The sequence below is a fragment of the Mobula birostris genome, chromosome 12 (assembly GCF_030028105.1).
Source record: "Mobula birostris isolate sMobBir1 chromosome 12, sMobBir1.hap1, whole genome shotgun sequence".
NCBI lineage: Eukaryota > Metazoa > Chordata > Chondrichthyes > Myliobatiformes > Myliobatidae > Mobula > Mobula birostris.
Window position 1 is genome coordinate 65659857 of NC_092381.1, and position 18720 is coordinate 65678576.

Here is an 18720-nt window from a genome sequence, read left to right on the forward strand (position 1 = left end):
ATTCTTGCAATCATCTTGGTTTCAGACACCATCATGATGTACAACATCATTATAACCAGATATCAGCCTCTGATTCAGTCACTATAATTTCTCTCATCTGCCAGATCTCTGATATCACTGCAAAATGACGTAAATAGAATCACCAATATTACCACTATAATTTCTAATATCACCATAATGAATAATTTTTCCAAGTAATCTTCTAATATCAAATTCCATATCGTCCATAAATAACAAGAATAAATGTGGGTTATCTGCCTCCATCCATTTTTCAATGATTCTCTTTGTGATTGTGAGCAATGTGTTCTTACAAGTTGGCATTTCTGGTCCAATTAAGAAAGCTTGCTTGTTGCCATCAGATATAATGAGAAAGCAATTGTACCAATTCTTTGAGTTTGATAGATTTAGTCCAGGCAGCAGAAATCATACAGACCATTGCACAATGATGTGAGGCTGTCATCAATTTGTGTTAATAGTGTGTGAGAGATCTGATTATAGATCACCCAGGCCAACTTTGAAGAGATAAGTACATGCATCAAGTACCACAATGTGCTGTGCATCATTTGGTCACATGATCTCAATGTAGTGTTTTTTGCTGACTCTTCTAACAATTTGGATGGAGATGATCAGATAGGATGAGTGGTGGAAGAGAGAAAAAAATGTTAGTCCTTCAAATCATGTACAGTGAAAAATAGTAAACTTAATATGTTTTACACAAATAGTAATTACATAGGCTAATTCTTTCTCTGGCACTCCTGCCCTTCTTGAATCATAAAGATTCTCTTCCTTTCCTTCTGGTCATGTTGGCTTCAGCTGGGGTTGAGTCAGGCTGTTCACATCTCTGCGATGCACTTAGCTGCCAACCTTTGAGCTTTGTAAAACTTTATGGCTGCTCTACCTTTTGTTGCTACTCCCAAGTGGTCAACATCTCCCAAGGCAAAGATCAAAGTAAAATTACAATGACTGAGGTTGATATTACAGAAAATGGAAATAAATGAGGTTTCGGGTCAGGAGCAAGTGGCTACAGTGGGTGAGAAGTCACAGTTTCAGTGAACTTCTGCACTTCACTGTGCCCAAACTGCAGTGCTAAATTCCAACTCCTACAAATTCCATATTCAGAATAGCCCTTGACACATTCCAGCTGAGGTGACCTCTCATTTAACAGGTCTTCATTCTGCTTGCTGGTGTGCATTGCCCAAGCCCAGAGATAAAATTTGATGGAACAGCTGAATTTCCAGACCGGTGAAAAATGTACTGAATTGGCTTCGAGATGGGTGGTGACTAAAAGGAGATGAGAAATTTAGTAAAAACAGACCTCACCACTGCAGCCTCCTCTCACTGACCCCATTCCCATATGTTACAATGAGAGATAATAACGGCCAGGATCCGGAGCAGATGGGACAGCTACAAGCTCTACACAATAATACCATCTTCCTCTGAAATGTCATGATCAAACCCCCTATCATTGCTATCCTGAGCATCACCATTGATTATTGACAAGGTCATTACCAATAAAATTTAGTGTGGAGAAATTTCACATTTTAGAACGTAGAATAGTACAGCACAGTACAGGCCCTTCGGCCCACAATGTTGTGCTGACCCTCAAACCCTGCCTCCCATATAACCCCCCACCTTAAATTCATCCATATACCTGTCTAGTAGTCTCTTAAACTTCACTAGTGTATCTGCCTCCACCACTGACTCAGGCAGCACATTCCACGCACGAACCACTCTCTGAGTAAAAAACCTTCCTCTAATATCCCCCTTGAACTTCCCACCCCTTACTTTAAAGCCATGTCCTCTTGTATTGAGCAGTGGTGCCCTGGGGAAGAGGTGCTGGCTATCCACTCTATCTATTCCTCTTATTATCTTGTACACCTCTATCATGTCTCCTCTCATCCTGCTTCTCTCCAAAGAGTAAAGCCCTAGCTCCCTTAATCCCTGATCATAATGCATACTCTCTAAACCAGGCAGCATCCTGGTAAATCTCCTCTGTACCCTTTCCAATGCTTCCACATCCTTCCTATAATGAGGCGACCAGAACTGGACACAGTATTCCAAGTGTGGCCTAACCTCAGTTTTATAGAGCTGCATCATTACATCGCGACTCTTAAACTCTATCCGTCGACTTATGAAAACTAACACCCCATAAGCTTTCTTAACTACCCTATCCACCTGTGAGGCAACTTTCAGGGATAGTGGACATGTACCCCCAGATCCCTCTGCTCCTCCGCACTACCAAGTATCCTGCCATTTACTTTGTACTCTGCCTTGGAGTTTGTCCTTCCAAAGTGTACCACCTCACACTTCTCCAGGTTGAACTCCATCTGCCACTTCTCAGCCCATGTCTGCCACCTATCAATATCTCTCTGCAATCTTTGACAATCCTCTACACTATCTACAACACCACCAACCTTTGTGTCGCCTGCAAACTTGCCAACCCACCCTTCTACCCCCACATTCAGGTTGTTAATAAAAATCACGAAAAGTAGAGGTCCCAGAACAGATCCTTGTGAGATACAGTAGTCACAATCCTCCAATCTGAATGTACTCCCTCCACCATGACCCTCTGCCTTCTGCAGGCAAGCCAATTCTGAATCCACCTGGCCAAACTTCCCTGGATCCCATGCCTTCTGACTTTCTGAATAAGCCTACCGTGTGGAACCTTGTCAAATGCCTTACTAAAATCCATATAGATCACATCCGCTGCACTACCCTCATCTATATGCCTGGTCACCTCCTCAAAGAACTCTATCAGGCTTGTTAGACACGATCTGCCCTTCACAAAGCCATGCTGACTGTCCCTGATCAGGCCATGATTCTCTAAATGCCCAGAGATCCTATCTCTAAGAATCTTTTCCAACAGCTTTCCCACCACAGACGTAAGGCTCACTGGTCTATAAATACCCGGACTATCCCTACTACCTTTTTTGAACAAGGGGACAACATTCGCCTCCTTCCAATCCTCTGGTACCATTCCCATGGACAACGAGGACATAAAGATCCTAGCAATCTCTTCCCTCACCTCGTGGAGCAGCCGGGGGAATATTCCGTCAGGCCCCGGGGACTTATCCGTCCTAATATATTTTAACAACTCCAACACCTCCTATCCCTTAATATCAACATGCTCCAGAACATCAACCTCACTCATATTGTCCTCACCATCATCAAGTTCCCTCTCATTGGTGAATACCAAAGAGAAGTATTCATTGAGGACCTTGCTCACTTCCACAGCCTCCAGGCACATCTTCCCACCTTTATCTCTAATCGGTCCTACCTTTACTCCTGTCATCCTTTTTTTCTTCACATAATTGAAGAATGCCTTGGGGTTTTCTTTTACCTTACTCGCCAAGGCCTTCTCATGCCCCCTTCTTGCTCTTTTCAGCCCCTTCTTAAGCTCCTTTCTTGCTTCCCTATATTCCTCAATAGACCCATCTGATCCCTGCTTCCTAAACCTCATGTATGCTGCCTTCTTCCAGCTGACTAGATTTTCCACCTCACTTGTCACCATGGTTCCTTCAACCTCCCATTCTTCATCTTCCTCACTGGGACAAATTTATACCTAACATTCTGCAAGAGATCTCTAAACATCGACCACATGTCCATAGTACATTTCCCTGCAAAAACATCATCCCAATTCATACCCGCAAGTTCTAGCCTTATAGCCTCATAATTTGCCCTTCCCCAATTAAAAATTTTCCTGTCCTCTCTAATTCTATCCTTTTCCATGATAATGCTAAAGGCCAGGGAGCAGTGGTCACTGTCCCCCAGATGCTCACCCACTGAGAGATCTGTAACCTGACCCGGTTCATTACCTAGTATTAGATCTAGTATGGCATTCCCCCAGTCAGCCTGTCCACATACTGTGACAGGAATCTGTCCTGGACACACTTAACAAACTCTGCCCCATCTAAACCCTTGGAACTGATCAGGTGCCAATCAATATTAGTGAAGTTAAAGTCACCCATGATAACAACCCTGTTATTTTTGCACCTCTCCAAAATCTGCCTCCCAATCTGCTCCTCTGTATCTCTGCAGCCACTGGGGGGCCTATAGAATACCCCCAATAGAGTAACTGCTCCCTTCCTGTTCCTGACTTCCACTCATACTGACTCGAAAGAGGATCTTGCTATATTACCCACCCTTTCTCTAGCTGTAATAGTATCCCTGACCAGTAATGCCACCCCTCCTCCCCTTTTTCCGCCCTCTCTATCCCTTTTAAAGCACTGAAATCCAGGAATATTGAGAATCCATTCCTGTCCTGGTGCCAGCCAAGTCTCTGTAATGGCCGCTACATCATAATTCCATGTATGTATCCAAGCTCTCAGTTCATCACCTTTCTTCCTGATGCTTCTTGCATTGAGGTACACCCATTTCAGCCCTTCTACCTTACTGTCTTAACACCGTTTATTCTGCTTCTCTTTCCTCAAAGCCTCTCTATATGTTAGATCTGGCTTTACTCCATGCACTTCTTTCACTGCTCTATCGCTCTGGGTCCCATCCCCCTTGCAAATTAGCTTAAACCCTCCTGATCCATGCCAGCGAACCTACCTGCAAGGATATTGCTCCACCTCAAGTTCAGGTGCAACCCATCCAATTTGTACAGGTCCCACCTTCCCCAGAAGAGATCCCAATGATCCAGAAATCTAAAACTCTGCTCCCTGCACCAACTCCTCAGCCACGCATTCAACTTCCATCTCCTCCAATTCTTACCATCACTGTCACTTAGCACTGCCAGCAATCCTGAGAACGCCACCCTTGAGGTCCAGTTCTTCAGCTTTCTGCCTAGTTCCGGAAACTCACACTTCAGGACCTCATCCCTCTTCCTGCCTAGGTCGTTGGTCCCAACATGTATCACGACTTCTGGTTGCTTTCCCTCTCGTACCAGGATGTCGTGCACCCGGTCAGAGACATCCCGGACCCTGGTACCCGGGAGGCAACAAACCATGCGGGTGTCCTTCTCACGTCCACAAAATCTCCTGTCTGCTCCCCTGACTATGGAGTCTCCAATGACGACAGCTCTCCTCTTCTCCGTCCCACCCTTCTGCACCACCGGGTTTGACTCAGTGCCGGAGGCCCTGCCACCGTGGCTCACACCTGGTCGGTCGCCCCGCCAGCAGTATCCAGGATGGTAAACTTATTATTCAGGGGAATGGCTACAGGGGTGCTCTGCACTACCTGTCTGCTCACCTTCACTTTCCCCCCTCTGACTGTCACCCAACAACCTGCTTCCGACAGCCTAGGTGTGACTACCTCCCTGTAGCTCTCATCTATGACTGCCTCATTCTCCCTTATGAGTCGAAGGTCATCCAGCTGCTGCTCCAGATTCCTTACACGGTCTTCCAGATCTCCCAGCTGTAGGCAGTTCTGGCAGATGTGACTCTGCGGGAGAGAGGCGTTCCCCCAAGACTGCCGCATCTCACATGAGAGGCACATCACCGTCTCAGGAGGCATTGTAAAGACTTAACTGCGAGCAAGCTGGTCCTCTGCCTCTTCTCGTCGAAGCCTCAAAGCTCCACTCCTTCACTGGCCCACTCACTCACTCATTTTGATGGGAAGAGTATAATGAAGAAATAAAAATTGGATGATATGATGCTAAAAACATGGATTTGCAAGGTCATTAGGAAAGCTGTGAGATTGGGGATGAGTTGGATCGTTTATATTGAGCTAGTGTCTACTTGAATGACTGAGTGTCCCTTTTCCACATTCTAGCTATTTTGTGTTTACAAACATGACCACAGGAGCAAGCCTGAGATGTTAATTCTTTCTCCTCCTGGCTTCCCAACTAGAGATATGGGGAACATGTGCATAGCTTGCAATAGGTGGCAAGGCAGGTTGGGGAAGTGGTAAAGAAATCACAACACAACTATCAATTTTAGCAATTGAGTTTAAGTGCAATAACATCATAATGAGCTTTGTAAGAAGTGGTTTGGACACATCTGGAGTATAGTAGCCAGCTCTGGGCACCCCACATTGGAGAAAAATGCAAAGGTTTTAGAATGGGCACAGAAGAGGTATACCAAAATGAAACTAGGGATAAATGACTTGTACATGATTGATTAATGTAGATATACTGGAGAACCTTGGAACCAAGAAGGTTGTGAATGGATCCAATAGTTATTTAAAATAATGAGGGGCTTAGACATTCCTATGGCAGAGTGGTCAAGAATTAGTGGATATAGAACAAAGGCGATGGGAAAAAGACTAATAGTAGAATGAGTGATTAGAGTCTGGAATGCACATCTTGTGGAGGCAGATTCAATTGTAATATTCAAAAGAACGTTGGATAACTTCTTGAAAATAAAGAAATTATGTGGCTCCTGGGAGAGGGTAAGGAAGTGGAGATTAGCTAGATTGCTAACGTTTTGCAATTATAGACATGGTGGACTGTGGCTTCCTTATACATTCTAACTATTCTGTGATTAAAATTATATAGACCAGCCATGCAACTATGACTAGAGGAGAAGGGTAGAGGTGGAAATTGGTTTCCTCTCCTGACTTCCCAAAAGTTGTTCTGCTGTTAATTAGGGATGTGACTTCAATATTCTCCAAATAGTTGGATGTGTGCAACTCCATTAATGTTAACCTTGTTACCACCAGCAGCCTGCTTGATCATTAAACAACGTCCTAACCTTAAGCGTTGATTCTCATTAACATTAACACATCATGGCACCTACAAAACACATCTCTGCTCATTGCTAAGGCTTCTTCGAGAGATCACCTAAAGTACCTAATTCTAACACTCGGATGGAAAAGGGTAGCAGGCTTTTGTGTGTTTCACCACCTGTGAGTCTCTTCCAAGTTACATAGCTTCCTGAATGAAAATATACCATTAGTCCTGCATTGGTACACCACCGGGTTCAGGAACAGTTACTACCCCTCAACCATCAGGCTCTTGAACCAAAGGGGATAACTTCACTCAACTTCACATGCCCCATCGTTGAAATATTCCCACAGCCAATATACTCACTTTCAAGGACTCTTCATGTCATGTTCTCCATATCATTCTTTCTTTATTTATTTGCTCAGTTTGGTGTCTTTTGAACACTGGTTGTCCGGCCAAGTTTCTGCGCTCTTTCATTGATTCTGTTATGGTTATTATTCTACAGATTTATTGAGTATGCCCACAAGAAAATTAATCTCAGGGTCGTATAGGGTGACATGGATGTATTGATTAAAAATGTACTTTGAGCTTTGAATTTTGTTATTGATAGTACTGGTTCTTGCTACTTAACAATATGATGCAAGTGGCTTCACTTTGAGGGCTATGATCACCTTGATCAGTACGTAGAATTACAGTGTTATTGCCATTACAGAGGCCTGCTTGCATGAGGGACTGGAATGGCAGTTCAGCATGTTAAAGAGGGGTTTAAAAGATGTTGAGGGAGAATTCCAGATGAGCACACAAAGGCCACACTGGAGGGCTCATCTATAGAGGCCATTTCAGTGGCTCCTAAATAAGAAAAGTACATTTATGCTGATACTATTGAACCAGGGGATCCCAACCTTTTTTTTTAAATGCCTTGGACCCCAGCATTAACTGAGGGGTCTGTCGGCCCCAGGTTGGGAACCCCTGCTATAGACCCTCAAAAGCCACTGAGAAGTGGAAGAATAGATATGTAAACAACAGGGTTTTCATTGTGGGGGACTTTAACTTCCCCGGTATTGATTGGAGGTTCCTTACTGTGAGAGGCTCAGATTGAGCAGGATTTCTTCAATGCATCTAAGAAACGGTAGTCGGAAAACCCAACTAAAGAAGAAACCATATTGAACACTGGTCATAGAAAATGAGCAAGGCCAGGTGACAGACCTGATAGTGGGTGAACGTTTTGGAGTAAGATTTAAGATCATTATGAGAAAGGATAAAATTGAGTAGTGTAGAAAGGTACAAACTTGTGGGAAAATTATGAACATTATAAGACAGGAGCTAAGTAACAACTGCTGTCAAACAAGTTGACATCTGACATGTGGGAATTGCTTAAAGACCAGATAAATAGAGTTCAGGATTAGCATATAAGGAGTAAGGACAGGGATGATAAGGTAAGTGAACTTTGTATGACCCTAGGGATGCTAAATTTAGTCATGAAGGAAAAGAAAGTATATGTAAGATTTAGGAAGCCAAAATCAGACTGGACTCTTCAGGAATATAAAGACATCAGGAATGTACTCAAGCAAGCAATTAGGAAGGCCAAAAGGGGCCATGAAATGCCCTTGGTGAACAGGATTAAAACATTTTATACATATTAAAAACGAAAGGATGACTGAGGAGAGGGTAGCTCCACTCAAATATGTGCTTTGAGTTATATCAAGTAGGTGAGGTACAAAGTGAGCACTTTGTGTTGGTATTTACTAAGGAGAGGATTTGGAAGATAGTGAAACAGAATGGGATATGTTAATGTGCTGGGACATTTTGAGATTAAGGAGGAATTCCTAGATTTTCTGAATAGCATTAAGGTGGATAAATCCCCAAGGGCTAATGTCCCAGAATATCAAAAGAAACAAGATAAGCTATTTCTGGGGCTTTGACAAATATTTTTGTGTCCTCACTAACAACAGGAGAGGTCTCAGGGGACTGGAGAGTAGCAAATTTTGGGTCTTTGTTCAAGAGACAAAATAGGAATAATCCAGATAATTATAGACCAGGGAGGCTCACTTTAGTTGAATGATAGCTATTGGATAGGATGGTTGTGCATTTAGAAAGGCATGCTTGCTTAGTAACGATCAGCATGGATTTGTGCGGGGAAGATCATGTTTTACAAACTTGATTGCGATTTTTGAGGATATGACAAAAGAGCTTGATGAGGGTAAGGCAGTGGAATCTATGAATCTATTAGTAAGGCATTTGAAAAGATCTACTGTGGTAGGTTGATTCAGAAGATAAACATTGTTGGGATCCAGGGGGCTTGGATTCAGAGCTGGCTTGCTCACTGAAGACAGAGTAGGACTGGAGGACTGTTGTTCTAGCTGGAGGTCCATGACCAGTGATGTTCTCCAAGGATTGGTTCTGGGACCTCAGTAGAATCAGAATCAGGTTTAGTATCACTGGCATATGCTGTGAAATATGTTGCTTTTTGGCAGAGTACATTGCAATACATAACAAAAAAAAAGAACTAAATTACAAAAAGAAATGTATTTACATTGAGCAAGTAGTGCAAAAATAGAGCAAATATAAAGAAGAAAATACAGTGAGTTCATGTACTTGGGTTCATTGTCCATTCAGAAATCTGATAAATGATTTAGGTGAATATGTGCTCAATGGTGGGGTGGGCTTTTCCCTTGATAGATTCAGCCCAGTCCATCACAGACAAAGCCCTCCCCATCATTTTGTGCATTTACAAGGAGTGCTGCCACAGGACCCCCACCACCCATGTCATGCTCTCTTCTCACAACAACCATTGGGAAGGAGGTACAGGAGCCTTGGGCCCCACACCACCAGCTTCAGGAACAGTTATTACCCTACTACTGTCAGGCTCTTAAACTGGCATGGATAACTTCACTCACTCAAGTCTGAACTGATTCTATAACCTACAGATTTACGTTCAATGACGTTACCATTCATATTCTCTGAATTATTTATTTACACAATTTGCCTTCTGCACGTTAGTTGTTTGTCCATCTTTATGTATTATTTTATGTAAATTACAGTGTACTTCTTTATTTTCCTGTACATGCCTGCAAGAAAATGAATTTCGAGGTGGTATATAACTTGTACATACATTCAGTGGCCAGTTTATTAGGTACAGGAGGTGCCTAACAACGTGGGCACTGAGTGTATGTTTGCGGTCTGCTGTAGCCCATCCACTTCAAGGTTCAACTTGTTCATGCAGAGAAGCTCTCCTGCACACCACCAGTGTAATGCATGGTTACTTGAGTCACCTTCCCATCAGCTTGAATCAGTCTAGCCATTTTCCTCTGACCTCTCTCATTAACAGGGCATTTTTGCCAACAGAACTGGCACTCATTGATTTTTTTTGTTTTTCGCAGCATTCACTGTAAACCTTAGAGACAGTTGCATGAAAATACAAGATCAGCAGTTTCTGAGATGCTCAAGCCACCCCTTCTGGCACCAACGATTACTCCATGGTCAAAGTCACTTAGATAACATTTCTTCCCCATTCTGATGTTTGGTCTGAACAACAACCAAACGTCTTGACCATGTCTGCATGCTTTTATGCATGGAGTTGCTGCCAGATGATTGGCTGATTATATATCTACATTAACTAGCTGGTGTACATAATAACATAACTACTGAGTGTACTTTGATCATAAATCTAATTTGGCCTTGACTTTAAAAATGTACTGTAAATGGGCGGCTTAGCAAGTTTGCAGATAACTCCAAGATGGACGGACTTGTGGACATGTAAACGACTATCAAAGAATAGAGCGGGAAGTGGATCAGTTACAGATATGGCCAGAGAAGTGGCAGATGGAGCTTAATCTGGGCAAGTGTGAGTTGTTGCCCTTTGGGAGGTCAGATGAAAGGAGAAAGGATGGTAGAACCCTTAATAGCATTGAGATACAGAGGGATCTTGAGGTTCAGGTCCTTAAGAGGCTATGGAAGTGGATATGTTGTGAAAGAAAGCCTTCAGTAGCAGAGATATTAATTATAAGGGTAAGAACTTTTCGCTCTTGAGCATTGTGTGCAGAAGGGGTTTGCCAGGATGATGCCTGGATTAAGGGATATAAGCAATAAGGAAAGATGGTACAAATTTGGGTTGTTCTCCCTGGAGTATCATAGGCTGAGGGAAGACCTGATAGAGGTTTCTTTTTTTTTAAATTATGAGAGGCATAGACAGGGTAGGCAGTCAATCTTTTTCCCAGGGTAGAAATGTCAAACACCAACACCAGATTGGGGGAAGGGGGTGGGTTACACAACATTGGTCAGTGCATGGAATAGATTACCAGTGGTAGTAGTAGAATCAAACCGTTTGGTGAAATTTGAGGTTTTTAGATAGACACATCAATATGAAGGGAATGGAAGGATATGGATGTCACACAGGAGGAGGACATTTTGTATAAACTGGTACCTAGGTCAGCACAACATCGTGGGCTGAATGGCCTGTGCAGGGCCGTGCTGTTCTGGGGTTATGATAGCTCAAGAGGTTTGGGATGGGCAGTAAATGCTTGCCTGCCAGCAATGCTTATCCTGTGAATGAGTAAGTAATATTGAAACCCCTTTCCCTGAGTTTTGCTTCCCAAGATTTTGCTGGCACACTAAGGCCAGTGACTGAGATGAAGTGTGTCTTCACTTAATGTTGGAAGTGCTGTCAGCTGAGCCACACAGTTTCTGTCGATGTACATTGCAATTGGTAACTTGAGCAGGTTGATCGAACCCTGGGCACTCCTTCAGGTGATAGTATGTTTGTGTCATTTTTGGCCTTAAGTATGTTTTTATTTGGCAGATCTTTCTGCTAGGAAACCGGAATCCTGGATTATTGGCATTTACACAGTGGCACAATCTCTGGCTTCCAGTGGAACTCAATTACTCATGTTCTTGATTTGAATAGATGCTTATGCAAAAGTCAGGTTTGCCTTTGGCCTTTCGGTCTGTTAAGGACTTTTGTTAGTTGTCTGTAAGGTGAATCTAATTACAAACTGGTAGTGTTAAGGAATCTGATTTACGTGAAAGTATTTTTTAAAGGCAAATTTGTGGACTTAGCTGATGTGTAAGAATTTGATTTGTTTTTCATCAATGTTGCTTTTACACATTGGCACGTGGTTACTATCTTGTTTCTTTCATGGGCTCCTGACATCAGTAATGACCCATCCCCTCCAGGCCACTGTTCCAATCCCCAATCCCCTGAAATAGAAACATCTTGGCCAAAACAGTAAGATTAAAAAAACAGCTTCTTCCCAATGGCTGATATGCAGCTGAATAATGCTACACTCCAGCTTGCAAATGACCCTTCAGTGTTATGGACAATCAAACATATGAGATTTGAAGAAAAAAACACCATACTGCATGCATTGTGAATATGTTTTGCATGGACTGGGGCTGCATCTCAATCTGGTTGTCTTGGGCAATGACAATAAAGTTCAATTCTATTCTACATGGCAATGAACTGTTCATGAATACCCAGGATAGACAAAAAGTTTAGTGGTAAAAGTTTTGAAACTTTTAAAAAGGATGCTTTGTATGTAACATAATGATACTTTTCAAACCAGAGAAAGCTAATGATAGTGCTTAAAGTGGGTGGTGAGCACACATTGTTCCTGTCCCTTGTCCACGGTTAGTAGAACGTGATGATTAGGGCGGTGTTTCTCAACCTTTTTGAATAAAATCCCCATTTGTTTGCACTTAAAGTACATGGCTCTCCCCTGCCCCCCCCACCCCCAGCATTCCCTACCTCATAAATGCCTGAGGATGTTGTGGGTCAGAGAATTTAAATGATCTGGAATTCCTGCAGATTGCCAGCAGCTAATGTGCTGAGCAGAGTCATTTAGCGCAGAAAATGGCTTTTCGGTCCATCTGGCTCAAGCCAAGTTAAATTGCCATTTTACCCATGTCCCACCAAACTTATCCCATCCGTGTACTTGTTTAAGTGTCTTTTTAAATGTTGTTAATGTATGTGCCTCAACCACTTCAACTGGCGGTTCACTTCATTTACTTAACACTCTCTGGTGCATGTTTTCACTGTTTAAAAAAAAATAACTGGATCATCTCAATACTTTGAAAGCCTTGTGGATACCTTGTGATCTTGGAAGACCACTGAAGAGACTGTATATCCCAGAGCGGGAATGACAATGCCTCTGAATGTGAGGACCATATATATTCAAAGCTTGTCTGTCTTTGTCAGACTGAGAATTCATTCTGCCTATTTCCGGTGGAATCTCTGAGAGGCTAATGGTTCCACTGTTAAGTGGATGTATACCTTATCAAAGAGTAATATTTTAATGATCTTTCAATCTGTGCAATCTTAGTATTTTGTTAAACATTTTCTGATCTTTTTCACTAAAACCAATGAACAACAAATTCCCATTGTTTCTATCAAGACTAGTTCCTGCCATGAGGATTGAGAGATGAGTGCAGAGGGAATATTTCTCTAATTTTCAAAATATCTCATATCTTATTGTAGTCCAACCTGACTCTTCCCAACACCATGAATTGCAGCTCAGTCAATCCATACATGAGGCCTTCATATCCTTTTTTGGCTAGCTGACATCCAGTTCTGGGTTCTGCAATGACCAGGATCATTGGGTGGGTGGAGAGTGGGCTGAGTTGCTGTAGTATTCAAAGAACCTTGGAGCTGATTGAAAATAGATGTGCAATCTCTAAACTTCTGGTTTAATGTGTTTGGAAATTGACTGACGGCTGTGAAGGTAGTGGGGCGTGGAGACTGTTTCCCGTAAATCATTTGCATATTTTAAGACATAACAGCACTAGAAGCCCATGTTTATACAGCAGTAGACAATTTTGATTTTGCCAGGCTCTGATCTTTACTTGTTGTTCATGAACTAACAATGACCTTTTCTCACATCAAAAGCAACCCTGGAATTGAAAAGTTAGTTTATTGATTTGTCACGGGCAAATCCTAACGCACAAAACAGTTGCTCTTCTTTTTCTAATTTCTTGGTGTTTATTCAAATTAATTTGCATGAAAATTTAAAGCATATGCAAAATCTTGGCTAAGCTTTTTGCGTGGTTAAACTTCAGCTATGAATACATAATAAACAGAGGCAGGAAAAGCTAATTGGCTCTTCAAACTAGGTTGGCCATTTAATAAAGTCATGGCTGACCCAGTCTTGGTATCCACATTACTTTTTTTTGTTCTCTCCCCATTCCCTTTCACTGTGTAGTATTTCAAATGACTGAAGGTCTTTGCTTTGAATGTATTCAAGTCTTTCATATCAAAGTCAAAACTCTTAGTCAGTATGTATTGTTTGTTTGTCTCAGAATTACCGGTTCTGCTGTTGGTTATTTATTTGTAACACTATCTCAATTTTTCTCCATACCCAGAGCCCAGACACTTCCTGCTGTACAAGGCATTTATAACATGCTCCTCTTTATTTTGGTTCTCTTCAATAGATCTGACCTGTATGTTACAACTTTTACATGATCCTTTGTTCTCTCTTGTTCCTTTTCTCCCTCCCCCGCCCCTGGCATGTGCTCGGCCCCTCCCTCGCATGCTCTCATTCTTTTTTGTGCTCTCCCCATCACCTACACTCCAACTTCTCCTCCCTAACCCCCTTGCCTCCCAGTTCTCACGCCCCCCTCCGCCTCTCACACCCCTCCCGCTCCTGGCTCTCATGCACCCCCTCCTTGCCTCCCTCTCTCGGCCCCCCACCTCACTGCCCAGCTCGCACCGCCCAGCCCTCTCGAGTCCCCCCCCCCACCTTGCCACCCTGCTCTTTTAATCCCCTATTCTTTATTCACCTGCTACTCCACTCCCTGTTCCCTTCCCCTCCCTGGCGCAACCTGCGGGCTGTCCTACACCCTTCCTCAGTCCACCAATCGCCTCAGATTCTGCTCTCACCACTCCCCTTGTTATATTGGCTACCTGGCCTCCCTCACTTTCAGTCCTATTGCAGGGTTTTGTCAATCTCTATACTTCCTCAGTTTTTGATCAATGTGTTGAGTTCTTGCAGCAGATTGTTGCTTCACTGGCTTCACCTACAGTTACCTCCCTCAGCTTTCTTGGTTGAATGTGAGGATTAAGTCTTTTGATGGCTTCTTTTTTAGTTTTTAAAGTTATCCTTAAATGAATTTAAGATTTCCTTGTGGAAAGTGATTTCTGTTAAATGTGCCATTAGTATAAATTTGCAGAAAACATCCCACAATAACAGCCTAGCTAAATTAACAAATAGTGCCATGTTGATTTGGGTTCAGGAAAAATGGTCCTTCACTCAAGATGTGCCAGTGTTTCCTGTGCAAAAACAGCGGGGCGATCAATTACATTAAGGGTCAAAAGCCAAACCCGTGTTCTTCTTTCTTTTTCAATATTTTTATTGATTTCTATATAGAAGAATACAGAGTCCAAGAGAATACATATTATAAAACAAAAGAAAAAATATAATAATACCAGATACAGTATATTGAATCACATTAATGAACTCCTTACCCTATATTCATATAGATTAGATTATTTTGTATATTAGAATATAAACAATTTTATTTATAAAAAGATCTACACCCATTACCAAAGTCGAAGCTGTTCGGGGAAAAAAAAAGAAAAAAAAAACCTTATCAGATAATAAACTATGCTATTAACCAACTTCTGTACTTTAACAAGAAGTCAAAGATTATGAAAATAATTTTAAAACGGCACCCACAAATTTCAAAAATCTTGGTTAGATTCAGAAATTGAACAATGAATCTTTTCTAAATTTAGGCATGCCATAACATCCCATAACCACTGAGCATGGTTAGGCGGAACAGCATCCTTCCATTTAAACAAAAGTGCCCTCCTAGCCATAAGAGAGATAAAAGCCAGAATGTGCAAATCTGATGTCTTCAAGATGATATCTTTCCCTCCAACAATACCAAATAGGGCAGTCAAAGGATCAGTGTTAAACTCGGTGAATGTGTTAACCCAATATATTTTAGGAATGTTTCTCAAGCTACGTTTGTTGTTTTATAGCTATGTGATACAGAATTGTCTTCCATTTACTTGACACTTCCAGACTGCAAAACTGTTTCAAGCATTCCACAAAATAAAGAAAATAAAGATTTCTCAGACACCATTAGTTTCTATTTTTAACAAGATGCATAATTATTGGTGCCAGTTAATACGCACTATGGCAGTGTTAATTGTAGTTTTTAACTCTCTATTCTAAGGCTAGTTTGTAATTCCTTTGGCAACAGTGTGGTTTATATTATTGAACCAACATCCATCAATCCACAAACACAGAATTTTCTTTTTTAAATGCTTTTCCTCATGCTACTCACAATATATGTTAATGAAATGATTGAAGGAACCAAATGTAACCTTAGAAACATTACAAAAATGAGTGGGAATGCAAGTTGTCACGAGAATACAGCGAGTTTCTGAGGCAGTTTAGATGGGAGTGAATATGCCAATATCTGGTAGGTGTGATACAATACAGATTGATATGAAGTCATCCATTTTGCTGGCACCTTCAGCCGAGGTTCAAACCTCTGTTCAATATGCCAGGTATGTTTTCCTAGTGACCTCTCCTTTTTATACAGAGTGACTGACTTGGGTACTTTGCTTACACAGCACAGGATAGATAACAAGGTCTTTTCAGTCTTATTACAGTAGATGTTAAAAGAAAATTCCAAACCTCAGATTTAATATCCCACAAACTAATGATCATGCCATTTCCATAAAAGCAGAATAACGATATCCGTTGGCATCAAGATTTGTTATGCTGAGGCTAAATACAAGAGTAAAAGTATGTACGTCATAGACCAAGGAGATCATTGTGGACTTTAGGCATGCTAGGAGCCACACTCACATCCCCATCTACATCAACGGAGCTGTAGTAGAGTGTGTATCAAGCTTCAAATTCCATGGTGTCCACATTTCCGAGGATCTCACCTGGTCCCTGAACTCCTCTATCCTGATCCAAAAGGCGCAACAGCGCCTTTATTTCCTGCGGAGCATCAGGAAAGCTCACCTCTGTCCCAGGATACTGACGGACTTTTACCACTGTACCATTGAGAGTATACTCACCAACTGCATCTCAGTGTGGTACGGCAATTGTCCCGTATCGGACCGCAAAGCACTCCAGTGTGGTGAAAACTGCCCAGCAGATTATCGGCACCCAATTGCCCACTATTGAGAACATCTACCATAAACGCTGCCTGGGCAGGGCAAAAAGCATTATCAAGGATACATCTCACCCTAACCATGGATTTTTTACTCTCCTCCCATCCGGTAGGCGCTACAGGAGCCTCCGCTCCCACACTAGCAGGTACAGGAAGAGCTTCTTCCCTGAGGCTGTGACCCTGCTGAACCTCACATCACTGCGCTAAGCAGTATTGCACCCATATTGTACTCTCTCAGTACTTTTATATTTGTGTGCAGTAGCACTTACTCTTTATTCGCAGTTATTTTGTAAATAACACTGTTCTTTGCATTTCTGGTTAGATGCTAACTGCACTTCATTGGCTTTGTATCTGTACTCAGCACAATGACAATAAAGTCTAATCTAATCTGTAAAAAACATTATTTTTAACTGAAATTTCAATTTACAAACCTCATTTATACAGTAGAATAAAAGATCTAAGCTTCGGGGGTAAATCCCATTGCAAGTAAGCATCTTTGAGCAGTGATTTTTTTTTTCCTGTTCTGACTACTCAGTTGACACTCCCGACCCTTATGTGGAACTGTTCATCCCCTCGGCGCCAGAGGGTCGAAAACGGAGCAGATACCTCAACAATGTTGTCAACCCTGAGTGGAATGAGACATTTGAATTTCTTCTTGACCCAAACGAGAAGAATATTATGGAGGTAGAGTATCCTCTTTCTGAAAATAGTTATTGGATATTCAGTTCAATTCTATGTAATTAAGTGTAATGAAGGTAGGCATGAAGGTATGCATTTATTGTGGAAAAACAGATCACTCCAAAATCTTGAAAGATTGCTTTAGCTTTGCTGTCCTTACTTGAATGAACATTATCCTGATGACATGTTGTTCAGGAATATTTGCTATGAGAATGCATGTAAGATCATTGTTCCCTTCCTCACATATTGGAATTCTAACTGAAATGGCAGCAGCTCTTTCTCCCTTCCTTGCCCAAATGAAAGGCACCATTTTAAATCTTGTTCCAGTAATGATGTGGCCATCTTCATGCAGGAGGTTGTGTATCAGTTTACCCCAGAATGAAGCTTCTTGTGCTGTGATCCTAACATTGAGATATAAATTGTGACTGAAGTCATTTCTTAATATAATAACTGTTACTCCAGCAACCACCTGACCCAATGCCTCTCTCTCCCATTGTGTAGAAGGATTTTGTGCTTGAATAAGTATTCAGTTCAGTGTGGAGAAAAAGCTGCGTTGTTACCTTAATGTGTAGCTTGCTTGTACTACTGTAGATATTTGTGCATGAAAGATTTAATGTCTACTTTTTCAGATTACTTTAATGGATGCAAATTATGTGATGGATGAAACCTTGGGCACTACCTCTTTTAATATTGGAGAGAATATTAAAGTGGGAGGAAAAAAGGAATTTTCCTTTGTCTTCAATAATGTAAGTAAAATTTTAAAACCAAATGTAAAATTATAGAAGTATAACATGCCATACAAGTGCCTCTCTTAATCTTGGACGAACTCTGATAGCCATCTCCTCTTCATATCACAACTCACTTAAGCCCTTCTCCAGAAATACACCATCCCTTCCATCTTCAAACTCGCTGTCTCAGTGTCCTTCTCCGCCAAATTCATCACACGTCTCATCTTGGACAGTAATCCCAGCTATGAATTTCCTTATTTTTCCTAGCTTTGTAAATTTGAATTCTTTTTCTCTAGTTTAAAGCCATCTATCCAAAGTAGTTGTATCATTTTTTGAAGTATCTTGAATGTTTTTATTGGGCCATCTTATTTTCCTGTTTCCATAAGGGAATGATTTATCAAGTTAACACTTCATCACCTTTCAGTTGACTGGCTTTGATTAAAATGTTGGCCAAAAGGTGGATTAATCTAAAGGGGATGGAAATTCAAAGCTAAAATTCATAATGCAGACTTTGGGTCTTTTAGTTAAAAATAAATTAAGCTGCTTCTATTTTTTTTACTGTTTTCCTCCTTGTATTAAGCTGCT

The 18720-nt window shown here is 41.6% G+C and overlaps 1 protein-coding gene across 3 annotated transcripts in view; it reads left to right on the forward strand.

The window, feature by feature from the left end:
* The window catches only part of LOC140205987 (cytosolic phospholipase A2-like), a 190187-nt gene that overhangs the window by 62727 nt on the left and 108740 nt on the right, over positions 1 to 18720 (forward strand). For all 3 annotated transcript variants that reach the window (XM_072273964.1, XM_072273962.1, XM_072273963.1), the window contains 2 exons: positions 17265 to 17413; positions 18037 to 18153. In XM_072273964.1, the coding sequence (XP_072130065.1) occupies positions 17265 to 17413; positions 18037 to 18153 (266 nt within the window). The remainder of the gene's footprint in view (positions 1 to 17264; positions 17414 to 18036; positions 18154 to 18720) is intronic.